The sequence below is a fragment of the Oncorhynchus gorbuscha genome, linkage group LG23 (genome assembly GCF_021184085.1).
Source record: "Oncorhynchus gorbuscha isolate QuinsamMale2020 ecotype Even-year linkage group LG23, OgorEven_v1.0, whole genome shotgun sequence".
NCBI classification, from domain to species: Eukaryota; Metazoa; Chordata; class Actinopteri; order Salmoniformes; family Salmonidae; genus Oncorhynchus; species Oncorhynchus gorbuscha.
Genome location: NC_060195.1, coordinates 32,183,079 through 32,210,877, shown reverse-complemented (window position 1 = coordinate 32,210,877; position 27,799 = coordinate 32,183,079). Strand labels below are relative to the sequence as shown.

The 27,799-nt window shown below is 43.3% G+C and overlaps 1 protein-coding gene across 1 annotated transcript; it reads left to right on the top strand.

Annotated features, from left to right (window-relative positions):
* The first annotated feature begins 544 nt into the window (after nt 1-544).
* Nucleotides 545-27,577, top strand: LOC124011515 (nuclear factor NF-kappa-B p105 subunit-like). Its single transcript, XM_046324958.1, has 24 exons — nt 545-860; nt 1,443-1,483; nt 1,770-1,845; nt 3,170-3,216; nt 3,368-3,466; nt 9,745-9,893; nt 15,410-15,573; nt 17,052-17,210; nt 18,041-18,145; nt 19,247-19,338; nt 19,430-19,568; nt 19,730-19,858; nt 20,029-20,127; nt 20,223-20,381; nt 20,531-20,672; nt 20,880-20,994; nt 21,115-21,316; nt 21,402-21,571; nt 21,788-21,890; nt 22,021-22,154; nt 22,395-22,464; nt 22,595-22,761; nt 25,881-26,019; nt 26,140-27,577. The coding sequence occupies exons 2-24, from the start codon at nt 1,448-1,450 to the stop codon at nt 26,217-26,219; spliced, it is 2,775 nt and encodes a 924-aa protein (XP_046180914.1). The 5' UTR covers nt 545-860; nt 1,443-1,447; the 3' UTR covers nt 26,220-27,577.
* The last annotated feature ends 222 nt before the right edge of the window (nt 27,578-27,799 follow it).

The window sequence follows — 27,799 nt, the reverse complement described above, 5'->3', positions numbered from 1 at the left end:
AATTCTAAACTCTCTTTAATGAAATACAAAGAAAAATGAAGAAAAACATCAAGCTCACTTAGATTTTGCTGTGAAACTGTGTGTGTGTGTGTGTGTGTACTGTGTGTGTGTGTGTGCACTGTGTGTGTGTGTGTGTGTGTGTGTGTGTGTGTGTGTGTGTGTGTGTGTGTGTGTGTGTGTGTGTGTGTGTGTGTGTGTGTGTGTGTGTGTGTGTGTGTGTGTGTGTGTGTGTGTGTGTACTGTGTTTGTATGTCATGACTGTAAACACATCTTGCTTTCACAATTGAACATGTGTTAACCAGCACACACGCTGGGCTACTGCAGCTTATGCAGCCATACTCTACCCGGAATATCAAAGAAAGTTTTGATAAAGCGAGAAATGTTATAATTTTGATTATGGAAGATTAAATACGTGTGCTTCAAACGGGTTGCTTGGAATGATTTGTAGCCATCGTCTCCATCTGTGCATGAAAGTGCATCCTACTCAGTTTCAGAAAACACGTGATACCCTAAAGTGTTGCGTATTCGCGCATAGAAATTCAGGAGTAAAGTCAAACGCAGGTGGCTTAGCTGCGATTTGCGAGTGTCGGCTCACTTGACCGCAGTGAAATTTATAGTGGGGAAGTCAAGTGTCTGAACAATTGTATAAGTCGATGTCCTTTGTTAGCTAGTACTGACATATTTAGTTGTGTGTAATATGAACAATTTACCATAGATACTGTCCATGTTTGATTAAGTCAAATGAGTTCAGGTCGCAAGCATGGCGCGATAATGTGCAAAACTCGACTCAACTGATTGGATTGGGACTGCCATTGCCTTGGACTTTCATGTTGATGTAGGAATCACATTTGTGACCGAAGGTAAGCATTGGCTACAATGTTCAATTAAATGAGTAACTAAGTTAGAAAGTATATTGATAGTTAGCTTAGCTACCGTTAGCTGGTATAACTTTGCTACCAAGTCAGTTAGGTTGCTAGCCTTGTCCACTTCCTCTTTATTAGCCAGTTAGCATGTATGCTAGCCAACTAAAATAGTATAATCGACTAGCATGTTTGCTAGCCACAATCAAACAATGAAGTAGTTAGCTATGTAAAGCCAATAAAGCCAGTTTGCCCTTTATTTAGTCATTATGGGGCTATTGGAAAATGTACTTAAATTAGCTAAAGCAACACCCTCTCTTATCATGACACTTGTTTTAGTTAGCTATTAAACTTGAACTGGCTAGTTAGCTAAGTGGTTTATGCACAGAGCATTACCCGTAGCAAATCCAAATGTAACGAGAACTGTTTAATCAGGCCACATTTGAGATTGGGTCAGATGCAGGAAATCAATGATATCTTTAATTCCGGTAAGTAATTTGATATAACTGTATGTAATATCCATATGTGCACTATTGCTTTATAAGCCATTACTTTTCTCACGGTCTTTGTCTTCTCTCTCAGACACAATGGCAGAAGAGGAGCCTTACCTACCTCACCAACCGGTAAACTAGGTGTTTCATGTCCACGCAATGTCGACACTGAATTTCTGTATTTGTCATATATGCATTGTAGGCTTTATTTTTTGTCACTGAGTTTTAAGAAGAAATCGATTTCCCTATAAACATATAGCACATCAGAACAACAGCCCATATTAAAGGAGAGGTTAACACGGTGGCTAAAGATGTCTCTTCATCTGTAATAGGTTTGCCAGTGTCTCTTTCATAGATATTATTCATATATTTCTACATTGGTCATTGAAATTAGATTCTCTCTTGTCTTTTCTTGTAGTACAACTTTGACATAGATCCACTATGGGATCCCCTGAATTTCCCTCCCATGTCACACTCCAACTCACTCCGGACAGGTAAGAAGTCATGACCCCCTTTATAAAACCCATTATGAGCTATATTGATTACCTGCACCTATCTGTCACCTTCAGATATGCCCCATGTTTAGGCCTTTATACCCAAATAGAGATGAAATGGGCCTAACTAAAGATGTAATTTGATGAAAGCCTAAAATTGGAGAGTACTTTCACTGTAGAGAGTAAGCTCTTTCTTGCCACCTCTGTTCTTTTATGGAAAAAGTTGTTTTTCTGAACTCAGTTTCATGATGTCATGATATTGCAGAGTTGTAATGTAGACATAAAGTGTACTTCTCCTTCTCTGTGCTTTCACTTCTCCTTTGGTCTCAAGAGGGCTGTTTTAAAACCAAGGTTTAAGTGAGACTAGTAGTGGATGTTTATGCCAGAGTGGTTGTGGGAATGGGCCAATAAGGTTCAAGGTACTGCTGCTTCTGCCTTTTTGAACTGCCCAGACATATGAAGCTGCGAAAGACCATCAACTGTGAACAGCAAGATCTCTACAGTTGTTTTTGTGTTCAAAGCGACATTGAGATTGTTGTTTGTAATGAATAGAGCTATATAAAATACATCTATTTTATTACTACTTTCTTGGGGGATACCCATCTCTGTACCCAGAACTGGCATATTCAAGAGCAGTCTAGATGAATGGACATACCCGATAAACTACTTCATTAATCTTACAAGTATGGAACAAGACATCTTGTGACAGTGCAATGCTCCATTCTTAGAGCTGAAGGAAAATGTCACATTTGAATGTCTGGATGAAGGTTGTCTGTTCTATAGAGATCTGAAGCCGAACATCATTTGGCAGATGAGGTTCTTGATTGAGGTTATGTCAGTGGGAGGATGTGGCTTAGGCAGCGGGCCCTACATTAGGCAGGAAGGGGAAGAAGCTCGCTCAGCTAAGTAGTTTGAGGAGGAAGATGTTCTGAGACAGAGAGCAGAAGATGTTTTGTTGACACGGACGATAGCCCTGGCCCCCATTCCTAAAAGGTTCACACCCTTTGTCAGTGTTGCTTCTTATCTGACTTTAAATACATCCTCTATCACAGCACCTGGGAAAAAGTAATATGTTTGTTTAGTAGAGGGAAGGTCCTGGAGAGCTAGGCTACTGGCTGTGCAGCATTTTGTTCCAGCGCCACTCTAACACCTGATTCCGCTAGTCAATGTCCTCACTGGCAGCTCATTAGTTCACAAAATCGGCTGTGTTAGAGCAGGGCTGGAACAAAAGCCTGTATGCACACCCAGTACAGAAGCTCTCCAGGAGGAGGGTTGGCCAGTCCTGCTGTAAAACTAATGTAAACCATTGTTTATTTGTTCTTAGTTACAGCAGATGGGCCCTACCTCCAAATCATTGAACAGCCTAAACAGGTAACCCTTTTCGTCATTGTGCTCCTTCTTTCAGTTACACCACAGGCTACGTAAACAAGCTAGACTCCAAAATTGAATTTAATCACATTTCAAAGTGGTATTGAAAAGTGTTCAGTTGAGTGTCATTAAAGGTATTCTATGTCTATTCTAGCGGGGCTTCAGGTTTCGTTATGGCTGTGAGGGACCTTCTCATGGCGGGCTACCAGGGGCCTCTAGTGAGAAGAACAGAAAGTCCTATCCCAATATCAGAGTAAGATCCACCAACATGTCCTTCCTTATGTCATAATTTCCTTCCTTTCTTCCTTCATGCTTTCCATCCTTCCTTCTTCCTTTCTCTCCTTAGTTATTTCCCTTCTCCCTCCTTTACTTTCGTCGTTCTGTTCTCTTATTGCCTGCTGTCTGTCCTTCACTCCTTCCTTCCATCCTTTATTATCATGTTTTTTACCCCTTTTTCTCCCAAATTTCATGGTATCCAATTGGTAGTTAGTCTTGTTCCATTGCTGCAACTCCCTTACAGACTCAGGAGAGGCGAAGGTCGAGAGCTGTGCGTCCTCCGAAACACAACCAGCCACACTGCTTCTTGACACAATGCTTGCTTAGCCTGGAAGCCAGCCGCACCAACGTGTCGGAGGAAACACCGTCCACCTGGCGACCGTGTCAGCGTTCATTGGGCCCGGCCCGCTACAGGAGTTTCGAGACAACCCAACCGGCCAATTGCGCGCTGGCTCCCGGTCACGGCTGGATGCGACACAGCCAGGGATCGAACCAGGATCTGTAGTAGCGTAGCTAGCACTGCGATGTAGTTCCTGCGCCACTCGAGAGGCCCCTTTCCTTTGATCCTCCAACTGAACAAGCAGAAGTAGGAATTCTGCTTGCGATTCCTAGGAATTTTCTGTCCCTTATGTGTTTGAGATTTAATTGTTTTTTTCATTCATAAACGAAGGAAGTTATGATCAGTTCCGCTTGTATTTCAAACTAACATTTACAGGCCCACCCTGACAGAAATCCATTCATGGCATGCAAATATATCCATTCTCTCACTCACACCACAAATATTAATTTATCTTAGACAATTTGAACTATGTTCAGAATAAACTCTGGGAAATCCCCTCTTCTCGTGTCTCCACACATTTTCTTCAAGTAGTAGGAGTAGGTATTTCTCCAACCTCTCATTTGCATAGAGTGCTTTTAAAAAAATAGATTTGAACCTTTGTGACAGTAACACCCAAACTCCTAACTGAGCCTGTCACTCAGCCAGTCAGCCAGCCAGTCAAGACCTTACGATTCAGTAATTTAGTCATTAAGTCGTTATGAATGAACTAGCTGCACAGGCTAAGAGCCAATAACCCTGAGAGCACATTTTTGAAAATTAGGTGTTTGAAAACAGGTATATAAATCTGACCTGCCATTTCCTTTGTTTCAAGCCTTTTGGGATTTTCCTCCTGTGTCATAGGGGTAATTACTAGGAACTGTTGAGTGGCGTCTCCGACAGGAAACAGTATTTTCAGCTCGCCCCCACGATCTCAGACAGACTCAGACATGAAACGACTGCCTCAGAGCGAAGAAAGTATTGTCTCTCAAACCTGTTCTAGAGGTTGCGCAGGCACATGTAGACCACTGCCTATGTTGTGCATCTGTACAAAGAAGACACACAGTGCATTGATATATGAGTTCTGTTTCTGTGCCACATACATGCTCCCCTATGTATTTCTTTGGACGGTGAAGCTAAAGCTTTTAATATGACTCTATACTCTAGCCTTCGGGATTGAGATCAAATGTTTCATATGCGGCAACAGTACAGAATGTCTGAGTTCTCCACAAGTCAGTGCTTGCATCCATCCCTGGAGGGGCAATTTAAATTGAATCTGATCTGCAAGACAAGGACAACAAAATAGCATTCTCACTGCATCCTCACTTTTCACCTTGTAAGATAACCCAAATAGGTAACCAAGGGAGGAGTTATATTCTAGTCCTTATATTCTAGAAAGCCGGATATGTATATGCTGTGGCTATAGACTGGGTTGAGGAAAAATACATTTGAGCTCAAGAGCAGGCTAGAGATTGTTTCCTAGGTAGACAACTTCAAAATGTGTTTTCAGTCTCACCCTCTGGCTACTGCACCTAACGACACAGGCTGTTTTTAGGAACTGGGTTGGTTTTATATGTAGGCCAATTTTGTCTCGGGGAACCAGAAAGAGGCGTGAAGTGAAGGCCTAGTTCAGTGGCATTCGTCTACAGCAGGGTTTCCCAAACTCTGTCCTGGGCCCCCCTGGTACACGTTTTGTTTTTCTCCCTAGCACTACACCGTTGATTCAAATAACCAACTCCTCATCAAACTTTCATTATTTGAATCATCTCTGTAGTTGCTAAGGCAAAAACCAAAATGTGCACCTGGGGGGTTGGGGGGAGGGGGCCCAGGACTGAGTTTGGAAACCCTGGTCTACAGTGTGGTATTAATTTTGACCAGGAAGCATGTGTAAGATTTCAAAGTGGTTAGATGGCATACCTTTACCTCCCCCCTCTGTCCATTACATATGTTGATATCCATAAGCTCATAGCATACATAAGTCACTCCCAGAGTTAATCATTTATTTGATGCGTCATTGTTGCTGTATTGAATTAATGGTATCAGCCTTTGACAGATCAAGAATGTTGTTTACATTCTATTGTTAGATCTAGACTATCTATGTCGGCTTCCTTTTAGTCAGAACAGAACTCTGAGACGTTGGTCTGTGTGTCATAGAAAGTGATTCAACTGCATGAAATGCATATCTGATCACTGAAGAGAAATGCACATTCTCTTTTCTGTGAAGAATTGGTGACGGGTAAGCTGAGGGGTTCCCCGTGACGGGTAGTTTTGGATTGGCTGGGAATCTTTAGTTGAACTTAACCTTTTGCCGTTGATTGAAAATAGATCTGGTGGCGTATGAAGAAGTGTGCGAAGACAGGTTCCCAACCTACCCTAACCCTGAGTGTCAACTTGAGCCATGTGGAACACTGTTTTCATCCATCCTTTCCTTCATGTTCTCATTTGGTGGATTCATCACTCAGATATTGTTTACCATTTGGACTGGCATTTTCAACAAATTTGAATGCTTGTTGCGTGTGATTGTATGCGTGTGTTTTGTTGATGCAAGAGAGACTAATTTTCCCCGTAGAGAAAGTGTATGAATAACCACATGATACACACAACACAGTGACCATCACACTGCAGCTCCTAACTGAGCCTCACTCAGCCAGCCATTACATTTCAGTAATTTAGTCATTAAGTTGTTATGAATGAACTAGCTGCACAGGCTAAGAGCCAATAACCCTGAGAGTACATTTTATATTTTTCTAAATTGTATTTCCTTACACAAAAAACCACACTACCATGCTATGTAAGCAGGAGAGCGCGTAGCAGTCTGGCTATAACCCAAAAAGGTAACCAGGGGAGGTGTTGTATTCTAGAAAACCTTATATGTACTCTACCTTTCAAAAGTTTGGGGTGACTTAGAAATGTTCTCTAATGATCAATTAGCCTTTTAAACACCGGTCTCAATGTTAACAGTAAGGAGGCGACTCTGGGATTCTGGCCTTCTAGGCAGAGTTGCAAAGAAAAAGCCATATCTCAGACTGGCCAATAAAAAGAAGATTAAGATGGGCAAAAAAAAACAGACACTGGACAGAGGAACTCTGCCTCGAAGGCCAGCATCCCAGAGTCGCCTCTTCACTGTTGACGTTGATACTGGTGTTTTACGGGTACTATTTAATGAAGCTGCCAGTTGACGACTTGTGAGGCGTCAGTTTCTCAAACTAGACACTCTAATGTACTTGTCCTCTTGCTCAGTTGTGCACTGGGGCCTCCCACTCCTCTTTCTTTTCTGATTAGAGCTAGTTTGCACTGTTCTGTGAAGGGAGTAGGACACAGCATCTTCAGTTTCTTGGCAATTTCTTGCAAGGAATAACCCTTAATTTCTCAGAACAAGAATAAACTGATGAGTTTCAGAAGAAAGTCCATAACCACAAATGGTTATGCTCCAGATACTCAACTAGTCTGAAGAAGGCCAGTTTCATTGATTCTTTAATCAGAACGACAGTTTTCAGCTCTGCTAATATAATTGCAAAAGGGTTTTCTAATGATCAATTAGCCTTTTAAAATGATAAACTTGGATTAGCTAACAACATGCCATTGGAACACAGGAGTGATGGTTGCTGATAATGGGCCTCTGTAGATAATCCATTAAAAAATCTGCCGTTTCCAGCTACAATAGTCATTTACAACACTAACAATGTCTACACTGTATTTCTGATCAATTTGATGTTATTTTAATGGACAAAAAAAAGTTTCTTTCAAAAACAAGGACATTTCTAAGTGACCCCAAACTTTTGAACAGTAGTATATGCTGTGGTTAAAGACAGGGTTGAGGAAAGATACATTTGACAAGTGCAGGCTAGAGACTTTTCTAGGTAGGCCTAGGCAAATTCTAAATGTGTTCTTCAGGTTCACCCGCTGGCTACTGTGTCTAACAACACGTGCTGTTTCTAGGAACTGGGTTGGTTTTGTATGTAGGCTCATTTTGTCTCTGGGAACCAGAAAGAGGCGAAGTGAAGGCCAAGTTCAGTGGCATTCGTCTACAGCAGGGTTCTCCCAACAGGTAGAGCTGCCAGTAGCTCGCAGCCCACCTACGAGTAGCTCGCAAATCAATTCTGAAATAAATGCATTTTTTTCATATGTTCCATCGCAAAATGTCAAACAAAGCTCACGCTATCATTGGCTACTATCCAATTAAAGCCACATTGACATTATCCCACCCCTGGTTAGCCACAGTTGGTTTAAAAAGCCAAATTTAACAAAATATCTGCCAATTAATTTCAGCAATATTGCCCCCCTCTGTCTGTTTGGTTGCGTGTTTGTCTACCAATCTGTATGTAGCCAGTTAGCGACGATAATGATAACCGTCTTGTGGGTAGACATACTTTCCCCAAAAACATTCTCAATTAAATGTTAATCCAGGATTATTTCTATCAATTGGGTGCTGATTGTTTTGCTAACTCTGTCATGACATGTGCTTCAGCAGTAACTGAAAAAAACTGGGGGAAAATCACAAACCACGAAAATAAAATCTTAAAACAGAATTTGGGAAAATACAAAATAGATTTTTATGGGACCTTTTGTGCCAAGTAATGCTTATTAACCAATTTGCTGAGGGATTTTCCGTGACGGGTATGGCGTTTCGGATTGGATGTAGAGGTCGACCGATTAATCGGAATGGCCGATTAATTAAGGCCGATTTCAAGTTTTCATAACAATCAGAAATCGGTATTTTTGGGCGCCGATTTATAAATATATTTTTTTACACCTTTTATTTAACTAGGCAAGTCAGTTAAGAACACATTCTTATTTTCAATGACGGCCTAGGAACGGTGGGTTAACTGCCTCGTTCAGGGGTCGAATGACAGATTTTCACCTTGTCAGCTCGGGGGACCCAATCTTGCAACCTTACAGTTAACTAGTCCAACGCAATAACGACCAGCCTCTCTCTCGTTGCACTCCACAAGGAGGTTGCCTGTTACGCGAATGCAGTTACCCAAGGTATGTTGCTAGCTAGCATTAAACTTATCTTATTAAAAACAAACAATCAATCATAATCACTAGTTAACTACACATGGTTGATGATATTAATAGATATTATCTAGCGTGTCCTGCGTTGCATATAATCTGACTGAGCATACAAGTATCTAAGTATCTGACTGAGCAGTGGTAGGCAGAAGCAGGCGTGTAAACATTCATTCAAACAGCACTTTCGTGCATTTTGCCAGCAGCTCTTCGTTGTGCGTCAAGCATTGCGCTGTTTATGACTTCAAGTCTATCAACTCCCGAGATGAGGCTGGTGTAACCGAAGTGAAATGGCTAGCTAGTTAGCGCGCTAATAGCGTTTCAAACGTCACTCGCTCTGAGCCTTCTAGTAGTTGTTCACCTTGCTCTGCATGGGTAACGCTGCTTCGATGGTGGCTGTTGTCGTTGTGTTGCTGGTTCGAGCCCAGGGAGGAGCGAGGAGAGGGACAGAAGCTATACTGTTACACTGGCAATACTAAAGTGCCTATAAGAACATCAATAGTCAAAGGTTAATGAAATACAAATGGTATAGAAGGAAAATAGTCTTACCTGGGAATATTGAAGACTCTTGTTAAAAGGAACTGAAAACACGACCTTTCACTGTTGTTTAATAAAAAATAACTCTGGTCACTTATTTAAAAAGTGTGCGAAAACAGGTTCCCAACCTACCCTAACCCTGAGTGTCAACTTGAGCCATGTGGAACACTGTTTTCATCCATCCTTTCCTTCATGTTTTCATTTGGTGGATTCATCGCTCAGATATTGTTTACCATTTGGACTGGCATATTCAACTGTTTTTTTCAATGCTTGTATGAATGAATGAATGAATGAATGAATGAATGAATGAGTAAGTGAGTCACTATCAGTCTGGCTCCCGGGGCTGTAGTTCTAATATCTGGTCTAAAAAGTGTTTGTCTCCCTCTTTGCAGATCTTTAACTATCAGGGGTTGGCACGTGTGGTGGTACAGCTGGTGACCAACTCTAAAGATGCCCACCTCCATGCCCACAGTCTGGTGGGCAAGCAGTGTGACAAGGGCATCTGCATCGCAGACCTACAGCCAAAAGACTCCAGCATCAGGTGTTTGTTTCCACCATTCTCTCTCTAGCTGACACACACACCAGCTAGCTTACTGGTGCATTCAACAGGTTTTAATATGCTTACTTATTGACAATATTGCAGACATGTCAGGACTTTTTATAAGATGATTATAGGCCCTTCCTTTGAGATGTAGTGATGAGATTTCTGACTTAGGGTTTCCCCATCTAACCTGAACGTACGTCGTTGTGGTGTTCTATCTTGCATGTTTACGTAGCCCTTCCCATTAACAGCCTGTATCACCCTGTATATAGGTTGAAATTAGAGGTTGACCGATTAATCGGAATGGGCGATTAATTAGGGCCGATTTCAAGTTTTCATAACAATCGGAAATCTGTATTTTTGAACACCGATTTTGCCGATTTAAAAAAAAAGGTTTTTTTTTCTTTAACACCTTTATTTAATCTTTATTTAACTAGGCAAGTCAGTTAAGAACACAGTCTTATTTTCAATGACGGCCTAGGAACGTTGGGTTAACTGCCTCGTTCAGGGGCAGAACGACAGATTTTCACCTTGTCAGCTCGGGGAACCAATCTTACAGTTAACTAGTCCAACGCAATAACGACCTGCCTCTCTCTTGTTGCACTACACAAGGAGACTGCCTGTTACGCGAATGCAGTAAGCCAAGGTAAGTTGCTAGCTAGCATTAAACTTATCTTATAAAAAACAATCAATCAATCATAATCACTAGTTAACTACACATGGTTGATGATATTACTAGATATTATCTAGCGTGTCCGGCGTTGCATATAATCTGACTGAGCATACAAGTATCTAAGTATCTGACTCAGCGGTGGTAGGCAAAAGCAGGCTCGTAAACATTAATTCAAACAGCACTTTCGGGCGTTTTGCCAGCAGCTCTTTGTTGTGCGTCAAGCATTGCGCTGTTTATGACTTCAAGCCTATCAACTCCCGAGATGAGGCTGGTGTAACCGAAGTGAAATGGCCAGCTAGTTAGCGCGCGCTAATAGCGTTTCAAACAGCGTTCCATACCCAAACAGTTTGAACTACTTATTTTGAAAATTACTCTCTCCAGAAACAAGTCTCTCACTGTTGCCGCCTGCTACCGACCCCCCCTCAGCTCCCAGCTGTGCCCTGGACACCATTTGTGAATTGATCGCCCCCCATCTAGCTTCAGAGTTCGTTCTGTTAGGTGACCTAAACTGGGATATGCTTAACACCCCGGCAGTCCTACAATCTAAGCTAGATGCCCTCATTCTCACTCAAATCATCAAGGAACCCACCAGGTACAACCCTAACTCTGTAAACAAGGGCACCCTCATAGACGTCATCCTGACCAACTGGCCCTCCAAATATACCTCTGCTGTCTTCAACCAGGATCTCAGCGATCACTGCCTCATCGCCTGTATCCGCCACGGAGCCGCAGTCAAACGACCACCCCTCATCACTGTCAAACGCTCCCTAAAACACTTCTGTGAGCAGGCCTTTCTAATCGACATGGCCCGGGTATCCTGGAAGGACATTGACCTCATCCCGTCAGTTGAGGATGCATGGTCATTCTTTAAAAGTAACTTCCTCACCATTTTAGATAAGCATGCTCCGTTCAAAAAATGCAGAACCAAGAACAGATACAGCCCTTGGTTCACTCCAGACCTGACTGCCCTCGACCAGCACAAAAACATCCTGTGGCGGACTGCAATAGCATCGAATAGCCCCGTGATATGCAACTGTTCAGGGAAGTCAGGAACCAATACACGCAGTCAGTCAGGAAAGCTAAGGCCAGCTTCTTCAGGCAGAAGTTTGCATCCTGTAGCTCCAACTCCAAAAAGTTCTGGGACACTGTGAAGTCTATGGAGAACAAGAGCACCTCCTCCCAGCTGCCCACTGCTCTGAGGCTAGGAAACACGGTCTCCACCGATAAATCCATGATTATCGAAAACTTCAATAAACACTTCTCAACGGCTGGCCATGCCTTCCGCCTGGCTACTCAAACCTCGGCCAACAGCTCCGCCCCCCCCGTAGCTCCTCACCCAAGCCTCTCCAGGTTCTCCTTTACCCAAATCCAGATAGCAGATGTTCTGAAAGAGCTGCAAAACCTGGACCCGTACAAATCAGCTGGGCTTGACAATCTGGACCCGCTATTTCTGAAACTATCTGCCGCCATTGTCGCAACCCCTATTACCAGCCTGTTCAACCTCTCTTTCATATCGTCTGAGATCCCCAAGGATTGGAAAGCTGCTGCAGTCATCCCCCTCTTCAAAGGGGGAGACACCCTGGACCCAAACTGTTACAGACCTATATCCATCCTGCCCTGCCTATCTAAGGTCTTCGAAAGCCAAGTCAACAAACAGGTCACTGACCATCTCGCATCCCACCGTACCTTCTCCGCTGTGCAATCTGGTTTCCGAGCCGGTCACGGGTGCACCTCAGCCACACTCAAGGTACTAAACGATATCATAACCGCCATCGATAAAAGACAGTACTGTGCAGCCGTCTTCATCGACCTTGCCAAGGCTTTCGACTCTGTCAATCACCATATTCTTATCGGCAGACTCTACAGCCTCGGTTTTTCGGATGACTGCCTTGCCTGGTTCACCAATTACTTTGCAGACAGAGTTCAGTGTGTCAAATCGGAGGGCATGCTGTCCGGTCCTCTGGCAGTCTCTATGGGGGTGCCACAGGGTTCAATTCTCGGGCCGACTCTTTTCTCTGTGTATATCAATGATGTTGCTCTTGCTGCGGGCGATTCCCTGATCCACCTCTACGCAGACGTCACCATTCTATATACTTTCGGCCCGTCATTGGACACTGTGCTATCTAACCTCCAAACGAGCTTCAATGCCATACAGCACTCCTTCCGTGGCCTCCAACTGCTCTTAAATGCGAGTAAAACCAAATGCATGCTTTTCAACCGATTGCTGCCTGCACCCGCATGCCCGACTAGCATCACCACCCTGGATGGTTCCGACCTTGAATATGTGGACATCTATAAGTACCTAGGTGTCTGGCTAGACTGCAAACTCTCCTTCCAGACTCACATCAAACATCTCCAATCGAAAATCAAATCAAGAGTCGGCTTTCTATTCCGCAACAATGCCTCCTTCACTCACGCTGCCAAGCTTACCCTAGTTAAACTGACTATCCTACTGATCCTCGACTTCAGCGATGTCATCTACAAAATGGCTTCCAACACTCTACTCAGCAAACTGGATGCAGTCTATCACAGTGCCATCCGTTTTGTCACTAAAGCACCTTATACCACCCACCACTGCGACTTGTATGCTCTAGTCGGCTGGCCCTCACTACATATTCGTCGCCAGACCCACTGGCTCCAGGTCATCTACAAGTCCATGCTAGGTAAAGCTCCGCCTTATCTCAGTTCACTGGTCACGATGGCAACACCCATCCGTAGCACGCGCTCCAGCAGGTGTATCTCACTGATCATCCCTAAAGCCAACACATCATTTGGCCGCCTTTCGTTCCAGTACTCTGCTGCCTGTGACTGGAACGAATTGCAAAAATCGCTGAAGTTGGAGACTTTTATCTCCCTCACCAACTTCAAACATCAGCTATCCGAGCAGCTAACCGATCTCTGCAGCTGTACATAGTCTATAGGAAAATAGCCCACCCATTTTCACCTACCTCATTCCCATACTGTTTTTTATACTGTTTTTATTTATTTATTTTTCTGCTCTTTTGCACACCAATATCTCTACCTGTACATGACCTGATCATTTATCACTCCAGTGTTAATCTGCAAAACTGTATTATTCGCCTACCTCCTCATGCCTTTTGCACACATTGTATATAGACTGCCCATTTTTTTCTACTGTGTTATTGACTTGTTAATTGTTTATTCCATGTGTAACTCTGTGTTGTCTGTTCACACTGCTATGCTTTTATCTTGGCCAGGTCGCAGTTGCAAATGAGAACTTGTTCTCAACTAGCCTACCTGGTTAAATAAAGGTGAAAAAAATAAAAAAAAAAAACGTCACTCTCTCTGAGCCTGTGGTTGTTTCCCTTTCTCTGCATGGGTAACGCTGCTTCGAGAGTTGCTGTTGACGTTGTGTTCCTGGTTCGAGCACAGGGAGGAGCGAGGAGAGGGACGGAAGCTATACTGTTACACTAGCAATACTAAAGTGCCTATAAGAACATCCAATAGTCAAAGGTTAATGAAATACAAATGGTATAGAAGGAAAATAGTCCTATAATTACAATAATAACGACAACCTAAAACTTCTTACCTGGGAATATTGAAGACTCATGTTAAAAGGAACCACCAACTTTCATATGTTCTCATGTTCTGAGCAAGGAACTTAAACATTAGCTTTCTTACATAGCACATATTGCACTTTTACTTTCTTCTCCAACACTTTGTTTTTGCATTATTTAAACCAAATTGAACATGTTTCAATATTTATTTGAGGCTAAATTGAATTTAATGATGTATTATATTAAGTTAAAATAAGTGTTGATTCAGTATTGTTGTAATTGTCATTATTACAAATAAAACACAAATTAAAAATCGGCTGATTTAATCGGCTTCGGCTTTTTAGGTCCTCCAATAATCTGTATCGGAATTGAAAAATCATCATCGGTCGACCTCTATTTGAAATGGCAGATTTTGTCATTGGTAAGCGCCTAAATTGGAATGCAGTGGCTGTACAGTAACATGCTATACATGAGCTTTTGACTGACAGCCGTTATAAATTTGAACACCGCGCGTGACAAGATGCCCCCGTCCCTCCCGCAAATTGGGCAACTTTTGCACATTTGTTGTCTGACTGAGGGAAATGCTTTAAATCAAGAAAAGTCATGCCATTTACAGTATCAATGTTTATAATGATGTTTCATCCACATTTAGAAAGATGACATGCGTTATAGCCTGGGTTGTCCTGAAGAGAACGAGCCTATGTTTGTCTTGTCCTTTCTATGCGCACCAAAGTTGCAATGTTCTTGAAATGCCTTTTGAAAGCCTAACACTGTAAGATCCTATTTTATAATTTAGCTAGCCATGTTGGCAATATAATACGCTTTCAAATGATGGCCACCTGACCCAAATTGTGATTTTTATAATGGAATGTTTTTGGATTGCGTAAACAACAACAGTAATTTTGTGATGGTGGGGACACGACTGTATTCCAAATAAAAAACTACAAGTGTGCTCGCTCCAGTTCCTCAATGGCAAAGCTAGGAGAGCAAAAAAAGAAGGGGCAGTTAGACCTCTCACTCAAATCCTTGTAATCATTGACAAATGCTGTGAAAAGTACAGTAAATGTAAAATGCACATTGAATCCAAACATTACACTGTTGATTTTGTCTTGTCAGGTGAACTGTTGTGTCCTCACCTTTGGTCTAATATTTTCCCCATAATCTCCAAATTGTTCTCTTTCAATTGCTTCCATGGTCATGAATATGCTTTTTCATAGTTCTTCTATTAGAAACATCTCAATTTGGTGGTATCCATATAGGCCTATTTCCACAAGCGTACAGGGTTAGAAACGTACCACATATAAATCAATATCTCCATGTGACAGTTTCCCCAACTTGGGCATCCTCCACGTGACCAAGAAGAACGTGAGTAAGACACTGGAGGACCGTATGTCTGAGGCCTACAGGATGGGCTACAACTGCGGTATCGTCATCCATCCCGAGATGGACGCCTTCCAGGGAGAGTTCCGCATCCCCCGAGAGCTCACTGGTCAGTCACCTTTAAGACGATGGACTGAATGACTATATTTCTGCAGAGCACAAAGAATATTTTTTTGTTTTGCATACAATGCTTTCAGAAAGTATTCACATCCCCTGACTTTTTACACATTTAGTTGTGTGATAGCCTGAATATAAAATGAATTAAATTGTGATTTTTGTGTCACTGATCCACACCCTATACTGTCATCAGAATTGTGATTTTAGAAATGTTTACAAATGAATTCAAAATGAAAAGCTGTAATATCTTGAGTTAAAAGTATATAACCTCTTTGTTATGGCAAGCCTAAAATAGCTGCTTAACAAATCACATAAGTTGCATGGACTCTGCAATAAAAAAAAATGTGAATACCCCATCTCTGTACCCCACACATATCATTATCTGTAAGGTCCCTCAGTCGAGTAGTGAATTTCAAGATGGGCATTGTTAAAAAAAAAATATATATATATATATATAAAGCTGACACTGAATATCCCTTTGCGCATGGTGAAGCTGTTAATTAGGCTTTGGATGGTGTATCAATACATCTAGTCACTACAACGATACAGGCTCCCTTCCTAACTCAGTTGCCGGAGAGCAAGCAAACCGTTCAGGGATTTCACTGAGGCCAATGGTGACTTTAAAACAGTTACAGGCTGTGATAAGAGAAAACTGAGGATGGATCACCCAACATTGTAGTTACTCCAAAATACTAACCTAAATGACAGTGAAAAGAAGTAAGCCTATACAGAATAAAACAAATATTCCAAAACATGCATCCTGTTTGCAACAAGGCACTAAAGTAATACTGTAAAAAATGTGGCAAAGGAATTAAACTTTTTGTCCTGAATACAAAGTGTTATATTTTGGGCAAATCCAACACAACACATCAATATTTCCAAACATGGTGGTGGCTGCATAATGTTATGGGTATGCTTGTCGTCGTCAAGGACTGGGGAGTTTTTCACTAACCTAAAACACAATGCCAAATCTACAGTTACTTACCAAGACGACATTGAATGTTCCTGAGTGGCCAAGTTACAGTTTTGACTTATCTACTTAAATCTATGGCAATACCTGAAGATGTCTGTCTAGCAATGATCAACAAACAACTTGAAGAATTTTAAAAAGAATAATGGGCAAATGTTGCACAATCCAGGTGTGGAAAGCTTTTCGAGACTTACCCAAAAAAGACTCTGCTGTAATCACTTCCAAAGGTGTCTCTAACCTGTATTGACCCAGTGCTGTGAATACTTATCTAATCAAGATATCTTAGTGTCTTATTTTTTTATTTGTTTAAAAAAAAAAAATCCTTCAACTTTGACATTACAGAGTATTTTGTGTACATTGTTGGCATCCATTTCAACCCTACTTTGTAACAATTGTTTTTTTAGAAGAAGTCAAGGGGTGTGAATACTTACTGAAGGAACTGTATGTGAACTTATGCGTTGCCTGCTTCATTGAACCTTTGTGAGTGTATGTGTTTTCAGATCACCAGAGAAATCTTATCAGCAGCGCAGCGTCCTACCAGGCTAAAGAGATGGACCTGAGCGTGGTGCGCCTCATGTTCACAGCCTTCCTCCCAGACAGTGACGGGGGCTTCTCCCGTAGACTGGACCCCGTCATATCAGACCCCATCTTCGACAGCAGTAAGTCACTAACAGCCACAGCCACTCGGCCGTTTGTGCTGTGCTTTCCAGTGCACTCTGACCCCAACAGTACAGTAATTAGCTAGCCAAGACCCAATAAGAAGTCTCTGTTGTCCACCGTTGTTTATTCTTTACATTACCAGTGAAGGGTGGTTTATTACCCTTCTCTAAGTCCATCTTATGACAAAGCTCCCTCACCTCACCATAGAAACACACCATACCAGGCTACATGCAACCCAGTAGCTATAAGACCAAGTGCCTCAGCTTAATGAAACTCCGGAAGGGACTATTGTTTGAACAAATGAATAGAACCGCTCTCGTGCCTTTATGCAGTGCATCACTGAATTCAGGTTTTTATTCAGAGTTATACAGATGTATTGAAATTAAACCATATCTGTGTGCCCTGGTTTCATTTGCGTAGCTCTGTGCGTTTATCTTCCTCTAAATCACATTTGTCACTCGGCTTCCTCTCAAAGGCTGAAACTAGGCATCCACTTTTCATTTCATGATGCCAGCCCTTTACTGCGTGAAAGCATCCACACAGTTTGTGGATGTCAAGTCCTTTCTTCTTCACATTTGGGGTGTCTGGGGTTTCTTGAAATTAGAAAAGATTTTGAAGAGAAACAAACAAAATGGTGGTTTGAAATTTGATAACAAAGGGCAATTTCAAGGATTTGCAAGGCATCAAATAGGGATGATGCACCACAAAGAATACCTTTTTTTGTTGCATATTAGCTGTCAATAAATAAAAATGTAATTCTGCTTGCACTAAACAGAAGATCTGAGTTGACCCTTTTGACCATCTCTCTATTCCCTTGTCCTGTCTGCAGAAGCTCCAAATGCATCTAACCTGAAGATAGTGCGGATGGACCGAACAGCTGGCTGTGTGACGGGAGGAGAGGAGGTCTACCTGCTCTGTGACAAGGTTCAGAAAGGTACACTAGTTCCTTTTTCACACTCCACAGCTGAGTCAACCTTGAGCTGAGCTGTACTGCGCTGGCATAGTTACGCATCCACCATAGTTGCTGGAAAAGAACATATCCGAGCCGGTACCATTTGGGTCATCACGATAGTGTGAAACCGGTGTAAGATGCAGGCGCCATGGTTGTACCATCTATTCCCCAAGTGTGATTTATCAAGACAACTTTTATCATGAAGATCTAACTGTCAACGTGTTGTCTGAAGCGTTATCTAGCTGGCTCTTAAAATCAACCCGGTACATGTCTCTGTGACATCATTTATCACACTGTACTACTCATGAAGGAAGTCCTCCGGCCTGCTTTTCCAACCTCAGGGAATTCCCCATATGTTATGCAAATGTGGTAAGAGGAAGAGAGTTGTAGTGGCCTATTGTCCTTCTTGCTATGTTTTCCTTTAAAAAAAAATCTGCATTGGTCGGTTGGCAGAAGGTCAACAACCCTGGAATGAAAGATCCTCTCTTGGGACAGAAGTTCAGGTCTCTGTTGGGCTCTGCTGTTTGACTTCCAAACAAAGAGCCTCATCTCCAGTCTCCAGTAATTCTACCTCACTGAGACTCAATCAGTGATCTCCTATTCCTGTCCTACAGGCTTTTCTTCCAGCCCAGCACTAACACACTTGATTCAAACAATCCATACTGAAGACCACGATTTTCAATGATTCTTTGAAATAGGTGTAGTGTAGGGTTGGAACAGATGCCTGCGCACACAGTGGCTTTCCTAAGACCGGAGTTTCCTTGTCGAGGAAGTGTACAATGCAGTCAAAACATTTATCTGAGATATTCAAATACTCCTGTCTGGAGATGTTGGGGACCATTTCCTGGTTTCCTTGGAAAGATGTTGACATTTCCTTTTTGTTCCATGACTGATGACATGTGAAAGATACCTTGCAACACTTGAAAGCTTTATGCACATACTTGTTGGTTTGGATAATGAAGAAGTGTTGTTTTTCTAGTGAACTTGTATTATCCTCCAATATCTTTCACATCGGCAGTTTATTACTTTACTCCTAGTTTGAAGGTGGAGTTGTGACAGTGTATCTTCCCTCTGTCGCGACAGATGACATCCAGGTGCGCTTCTATGAGGATGACGAGACGGGGCTGACATGGGAGGCCTTTGGGGACTTCTCCCCCACCGATGTCCACCGACAGGTCAGTGACACAGAAGTTGCCGATGAAGTCCATTTCCTCCCCTGTAACAGTACTATAACCTAACCATGAGTAAAATCTCCACCCTCCACAGTTTGCCATTGTTTTCAAGACCCCCAAATACAGAGACCTGAACCTCCAGAAACCCACCTCTGTGTTTGTGCAGCTGAAGCGTAAATCGGACAATGAGACGAGCGAGCCCAAGCCCTTCACCTACCATCCGCAGATCATAGGTGAGCCGGTCTGAAACACCCCCAGACCACTTTCTGGAGACCCCTTGTGCATGCTGGCCTCCATTCCAACCCACTGTAGTTTGTGCCATTCTTCAAATTGAACATAACCCATTATTCTGTCAAGTCAATCTGCTCGTCTTGCCCCTGGTCTTCATCTTCAGATAAGGAAGAAGTGCAGAGGAAGAGACAGAAGACCCTGCCTAACTTCCAGGACTACAGCGGCCACGGTGGAGCAGGGGGCCTGTACCGGGGACCAGGGGGGGGGGGTCCCGCTACAGGTGGAGGAGGAGGTACAACGAACATGTTTCTTATGTCATTAATTTTTACAAAAATGAATAAATGTCAACCATGTCAACTTCAAATGGGTAATGTCTCATAAAAGTCCTAAACACAAGATGAAGTACCATTTCAAAAGCTTTGTCTATTTAGGCTAACATAACAACTTTTGATTATATTTTAGGTTTCTTCCAGGGCTATTCCACCTACAATAATTATGGCACCAGCTACAACTCTGGCTTTTCCCCTGGCATGAGTGGTGGCGGGGCAGGAATTAAACATGGTGAGTGTGTCTGTCTGTTTTCCAGGGTTTAGAGCTCAATTCTGTTTCAGTTCAGGATAGGAATGAAGCTCAAACCATGTTCCCTCTCAACACAGCTCCACAAGGCAGAGCGGAGGACAGTGGTGATGACAGTGACATGGATGATGACCCGGCCTCAGGTGCAGTGGTTGGGGTCCGAGCCAAGTCAGAGGATGCCTCTGCTGGGGAGACTAGTGAGGAGAGCGGGGCGCTAGGACCAGGGGACAGGACTGGAGGTGAGGTCAACCGAGACATTTGTAAAGTGATTAGCCAGAGTGAGTCAGTGTCTCGGGGTGCAGACCACTGCAGGGTGTGTGACCGTGTGTGTTGGAAGCCAGGGTGTTGTGTATCCAGTCAATGACAGTGATTTTATATTTGTGTACAGAGTGTGTGCTGGTGGCCAGGCTGGTGGATGTTGCTGAGAGGCAGGCTGAAGCCCTCTTCCAGTACGCCGTCACTGGTGACGTCAGCTACCTGCTGGCTCCACAGCGCCAGCTCATGACTGCTCAGGACGAGAACGGTGACACGTACGTCCCCTCCCCTCTCCCATCACTTCAGATCTCATTTTAATGGAAATATAACCGTCCCTGCATTTTTCAAACTTTTCTATCTGCATTCATTTGCCTCCATTTTGTGTCCATCTGCATTGATGCCAATAGGATATATAGCCCTGAAATGTGGCATAATTTCTCCAGTAGCACATGCCAATCTGTGCCTGTCCTCTGTTTCTCCAGTGGTCTCCATCTGGGGGTGATCCACAGCCAGACAGACGCAGTCAGGAGTCTAGCCCAGGTCCTCTCTGCTCTGCCTGGAGAGGAGGTCCTTAACATGAGAAACAACCTCTACCAGGTAACAAACACACACGGACAAGAATTTGTTCTTAACTAACTTGCCTAGTTAAATAAAGGTCAAATAAATAAAAATCTGAGGTAGTAAAATCAGAACCCCATATTTATTCCTCTATACCAGACTCCTTTGCACATAGCGGTGATAACACAGCAGAAGGCGGCAGCTGAGGCCCTCTTATTGGCTGGGGCTGATGTCACTCTGTGTGATCGCCACGGAAACACAGCTCTTCACCTGGCCGCCCAGCAGAAGGAGGGAGGTATGGTGGGATTTCTACTGAGACACAGAGAGATAGTGGAACTAGTGGACCTCCCCAACACAGCAGGTACAACACACACACACACACACACACACACACACAGTACATTGTGAAGAGTCCACTGGAGTATGACATTGATTTTATCCTCCAGGACTGTGCTCCCTCCACCTGGCTGTGCTTGCCAACAGCCTGTGTTCCCTCAGGGACCTCCTGGTGAACGGGGGCAGTGTGGAGGTCCAGGAGAGGAGCTGCGGCCGCACGGCGCTCCATCTGGCCACTGAGCTGGACAACGTCTCCCTGGCAGGCTGCTTGCTACTGGAGGTATATATTGCAGAAGCCTTGTCTACATCCATACCTTCCACCCTGCATCTTTCTGCTGGCATCTTGAGACTAAGCAGAGTTGGGGCTGGTCAATACCTGGATGGGAGACCTAGAGTATGTTTAGTATAGTCAAACTAACACAACCCAAGTAATCCTTTCCATGTGATGGTCGTGGGCATAAGATGTGTGTGTTGACAGTGTTCTCTTTCTCCATAGGGGAATGCTGATGTGGACTGCTGCACCTACAACGGTTCCAGCCCTCTCCATACAGCCACAGGGCGGGGCTCTGTCAAGCTGACCGCTCTCCTCATGGCTGCAGGTGGGACTGTGTTTCTTCAAACTGTCCCCTTTGTGCAAATGTCTCAATTTGATGACAGTCTTGATGTTTGCTCTGTAATATAGTCCTAGCTCAAAGACAGAAAGGACTTTATCAATCTTTTCATGTCTAGGTGCCGATCCTCACAAAGAAAACTTTGAGCCCCTGTTCTTCAGAGAGCATGACTGCTGTATGGATGAGGCAGGGGAGGAGGACGAAGGCTACATCCCAGGGACAACTCCTCTCAACATGGCTGCCACTCCTGAGGTGGGTTCCGTGTGTTTGTCATTAACCTCAATGTTCTTCTATGTTCACATGTCACTCAGCTGACTAATATTGCTACAGTCCTTTCTCACACTTACTTTCACACTTTTTACTATGAAAGTAATTTTATGACTGTTTGAAACTACTGGTGTGTGAATTCAAGAGTTGAAAGCATTTTTGAGAATTGACCTTTGATCAACTGGAACGTTCGCTAAATATTCTCTCTCTTCCTTGTGCTTCTAGGTGTTGGAAATCTTGAATGGAAAAGAGTACAAGCCCGAGACCAATGCCTTCGTCTTCGTCCCCCCTCAAGGTTGGCTCACGCACTTCAGTTTAAACAAGCCCCTTCATTGTAATCTCTACAGCTTAAGCCATGGGGTTCTCCTGCTGTCTCATCTTGGTTCTTGTCCATTGTGGAGTACAACGATGTCATATTTCTGTAGGTGACATGCAGAGCCTGGGCTCAGACACAAAGCGGGCACTATGCCAGGCTCTGGAGTGCCCGGAGGATGGCTGGGAGATGCTGGCACACATACTGGGCCTGGGCATCCTCAACAGTGCCTTCAGACTCAGCTCCTCCCCCGCAAGCACGCTGCTGGACAGCTACGAGGTACACACCCACTATCCCAACCTAAAGCAAAGATATGAGGGGGAAATATAGGGCTTGTGAGTCACACAGCCATTGTAAGATTGAAATTTCACTTTCATAGTCTGTCCTCTTTCTTGGTCAGATTTATCCCACCTTAAATTAAAATCAGAACAGAAAGTGAATGAATATGTTCTCATGGAAACTTGGGGACTTTTTTCAACACTTCGATTGAATTTTGACTCAATTGCTGAATATTGATGTGTGTCAGGGCCCCCACCGAGCCAGGGGACTAGGTGATCTCGCTCTCCGGGGTCGACGTGATCTTTAATCCGGTCAACACTTAAGGTTGCGGGCCGGGTGTTATTCCAGCAGCTGGCAGGCATATTCACGGTCATGTCCTACCTCTCCTTGACCCCGCCTTTATTCCCCACATCTCAGGAGACCTCAATTCCATTCCACACTGCCCTCACCCACCTAAATAAGAGGAATACCTATGTGGAAATACTTTTCATACACTACAGTTCAGCATTCAACACCATAGTCCCATCCAAGCTCATCACCAAGCTTAGAACCCTGGAACTGAGCACCTTCCTCTGCAGCTGGATCCTGGATTTCCTTTTATTTTGATTTATTTCACCGTTATTTAAGCAGGTAGGCCAGTTGAGAACAAGTTCCCATTTACAACTGCGACCTGGCCAAGATAAAGCAAAGCAGTGCGACAAAAACAACAACACAGAGTTACACACAAACAAACAAACACAGTCAATAACACAATATAAAAATCTATGCACAGTGTGTGCAAATGTAGAAGAATAAAGAGGTAAGGCAATAAATTGAAATAATTACAATCTAGCATTAACACTGGAGTGATGGATGTGCAGATGATGTGCAAGTAGAGATACTGGGGTGCAAAAGAGCAAGAGGGTAAGTAATAATATGGGGATGAGGTAGTTGGGTGTGCTATTTACATTTACATTACATTTAAGTCATTTAGCAGACGCTCTTATCCAGAGCGACTTACAAATTGGTGCATTCACCTTATGACATCCAGTGGAACAGTCACTTTACAATAGTGCATCTAAAACTTAAGGGGGGTGAGAGGGATTACTTATCCTATCCTAGGTATTCCTTAAAGAGGTGGGGTTTCAGGTGTCTCCGGAAGGTGGTGATTGACTCCGCTGTCCTGGCGTCGTGAGGGAGTTTGTTCCACCATTGGGGGGCCAGGGCAGCGAACAGTTTTGACTGGGCTGAGCGGAATATTTACAGATGGGCTGTGTACAGGTACAGTGATCGTTAAGCTGCTCTGACAGCTGATGCTTAGTTAGAGAGGGAGATATAAGATTCCAGCTTCAGTGATTTTTGCAATTCGTTCCAGTCATTGGCAGCAGAGAACTGAAGGAAAGACAGCCAAAGGAAGTGTTGGCTTTGGGGATGACCAGTGAAATATACCTGCTGGAGCGCATGCTACGGGTGGGTGTTGCTATAGTGACCAGTGAGCTGAGATAAGATGGGGCTTTACCTAGCAGAGACTTATAGATGACCTGGAGCCAGTGGGTTTGGCGAACGAGAGCATACAGGTCGCAGTGGTGGGTAGTAAATGGGGCTTTGGTGACAAAACGGATGGCACTGTGATAGGCTACATCCAGTTTGCTAAGTAGAGTGTTGGGAGGCTATTTTGTAAATGACATCGCCGAAGTCGGTAGGATAGTCCGTTTTACGAGGGTATGTTTGGCAGCGTGAGTGAAGGATGCTTTGTTGCGAAATAGGAAGCCGATTCTAGATTTAATTTTGAATTGGTGATGCTTAATGTGAGTCTGGAAGGAGAGTTTACAGTCTAACCAGATACCTAGGTATTTGTAACCGTCCAGATTAGTGATGCTAGTCGGGAGGGTGCTGGCAGCAATCGGTTGAAGAGCATGCACTTAGTTTTACTAGCATTTTATACAAGGGTGGTGAGGGTAGGCAACATCACCTCTGCCACGCTGACCCTCAACATGGGGGCTCCACAGGGGTGGTGCTTAGTCCCCTCCTGTACTCCCTGTTCATCCACGACTGGGTGACCACCCACAACTCCAACTCGATCATCGAGTTTGCTGATGACACGACGGTGGTAGGTCTGATCACTGGTGATGATGAGACAGCTTACAGGGAGGAGATCAGTTATCTGTGGGGCCGGGACAACAACCTCTCCCTCAACATCAGTAAGACCAAAGAGCTGATCGGGGACTACAGGAAACTGGCTGTGAGCACCCCCCCATCCACATCGACAAGGCTGCAGTTGAGCCGGTCGAGAGCTTCAAGTTCCTCGGTGTCCAAATCTTTGAAAAATCTTTTGTATTTATTTAACCTTTTATTTAATTAGGCAAGTCAGTTAAGAACAAATTCTTTCTTACAATGACGGCCTACCCCGGCCAAACCATAACAACACTGGGCTAATTGCGCCGCCTTATGGGACTCTCAATCTCGGCCTGTTGTGATACAGCAGACAGCCCAGTACATCACTGCGGCTCAGCTCCCTTCCGTACAGGACCTCGGTATCAGGCAGTGTGAAAGGAAGGCCCAGAAAATTATTAGAATCCAGCCACCCAAGCCATAATGTTCTCTCTGCTTCTGCACGGCCAGCGGTACCGGTGCATGAAGTCTGACACTAACAGGCTTCTGAACAGCTTCTATCCCCAAGCCATAAAACTGCTACATAGTTAAAAGTGGCTACATGGACTATCTGAGTTGACCCTTTTTATTTACATTTTTACACACTCACAGGACTCTACACACTCACGCACTGACACACCAACACACGCACACTATCCATTTTCTCACACACATTTATTCTGACTCTATACACTCACAATCATAATTTACACTGCTGTTAATCTGTCTGTCATATATCCTGATGCCTAGTCACCTTACCCCTATACATATCTACCTATATGTATATGTATTTCATTGGTGTTGGAACTGACCCTGTATATACCTTACTTACTTTCTTGCTCTCTATTTCTCGTTTGTTGTACTTTATTTTTTAGTACTACTGATATTGATTACTCCATTGTTGGGATAAGCTCTTGCAAGAAAGGCATTTAACTGTAATTGTGCACGTGACAACTTGATATGTTACACTTCTATGCCACCGTCTGTAGGTGTCTGGAGGAAAGGTCAAGGACCTTTTGGAGGGACTCAGGACTGTAGGGAACTGCTCTGCTTTGACAGTACTGGAGGGGGCACTGCGTGAAACAGAACAGGCTCCACCAGCCCCCCAAAGCACCACAAAACTCTTAGGTAAGCTCAAAAACAACAGCCATTATACCTTATGTGATTTCAATAGAATAACCTTGGATAAGAAGTCCCCTGCTCTTAATCCCCCTTATCGCTCTCTCTTTGTGTTGCTGGGTGTCTTAGAACGTATGTGTGATCTGAAGCTGGACGGATGGGAGGACAGCGGAGTGTGTGACAGTGGGGTGGAGCTCTCCACAGCGTGACCGCCAGATTGGTCCATCACATATCATGGCCCTGTCCATGTCATGAAGCTTCTGCTTCCTAAAAGCAGGCTATAGACAATTTCCCTCTGAAAGGGATGAATCCTACAAGCACACCTCACACATCATGCTAAATATCCTCACTTTTCCATTTGGCCCAGTAACATTTTGAAAGTGGTTTTGTATACGTAAATATAATATGCAGGTTATGTTTGCATAATAAGTAATCTATTTGAAATGTTTGTGATGTTTGTATAAACATCATGAATGGGTTTTATTCGGGGGAAAAGGTGTTTCCAAGGTAACAGCATATAGTATAAATCCTTGAAACTAATAATTTATGAAAGATTCATTGACAATTAGAAACAAAATATGATCTGATATTTTCTCCTCCCACTAGTTAATTTAGTCATAGTGAAACAAGCAGCCAATTCTAATAACAATATTTTTGTATGGGTCTTTGCAAAGTCCATCTGGCCCCGGGGCAAAGTGATTTCCAACACCTGATTTATAGGGCAGGGACCCCATACAGAATGGATTTTAACTGTAAACCGCTTTGAATTAATTATATGAAATTAAAATTGCCCCTATACAGCAGTAGTATGCTGCCAAAGGGATAGCTCATTGTTATGAATCTCCCACTCATAAAAAGTGATTCAGTACCTGTGGAAATGCTTAACATGGATAAAATGGTTTGTATTGGAACCAAGCAACCATTAACACTTCTCTCCTGCAATTTTTTTGTATCGTGTACAAAGTCAAATTGAATTTCCTATGGAAGTGATGCTACCAGTCATTTATATGTGTAATGGATTATCCTCCACTATGCATGTCTGTTAGAGCACAATCCTCATCCTGGACTACAGTACAGAAACCACTTTTGGATATCCTTTAGTTAATTCCTGTGTAGACATGCTTTTCTCCATGCATCTGTATTGAGTTGGGGGGTAAACTCAGTTTTGGAAGCCATTTGTTTCTGGTTGTGTGTAATTTGCAGGTCCATTTTAGATCACATGTTGAGTTCTGCGTGAATATTTTGGAGAACGGTGCCTTATTTTCTTCCCAATTTCGTAATCAAGTATTCAGCGTCCCCATTGATATTTCATGTTATCAACAGCAGATTGAAAGACATTTTGTTTCATACAAGTTTGAAGCCATTCCAACATCTTCCTGACAACACTGGCATTTTTAGGCATTAAAATGTGTCTGTCCCAAGCAAAAGTTTGGATTGGCACTGCATCACTGTGTGGGGCTTCAATATTTATACCTGTACCATGTGAAACAGCTTTGTACAGTCAATGTTTGCTTTTTAATGGGTTTTATTGTAACACTTTTTTAATAAAATTGTTAATGGTGTGCAATTTATGTCCCATATTTTAGTAGCTACATATTGGGTGAGGTTAATGTGATGTAGATGGGACACAGGCCTGAAAAAACATGTACAACACGGCAAGTATCTGTCACTCTGGATAAAGTGTACTTAATGTAAATGTCAACCATTTCTGATTCAAATGCAGAAATTCAGCATCCCAGGTGCGTCACTACTGAAGTGGACTTGACCAGTCTTAGTCTGAAGATTTTCT

Bases quoted from the DNA above. Each gene is read 5' to 3' on its own strand.
- LOC124011515 (XM_046324958.1), top strand. From the start codon at position 1,448: ATGGCAGAAGAGGAGCCTTACCTACCTCACCAACCG. The intron at 20,673-20,879 runs GTACGTCCCCTC...CTGTTTCTCCAG, and splicing joins CAGGACGAGAACGGTGACAC to TGGTCTCCATCTGGGGGTGA. The intron at 26,020-26,139 runs GTAAGCTCAAAA...TGGGTGTCTTAG, and splicing joins AAGCACCACAAAACTCTTAG to AACGTATGTGTGATCTGAAG.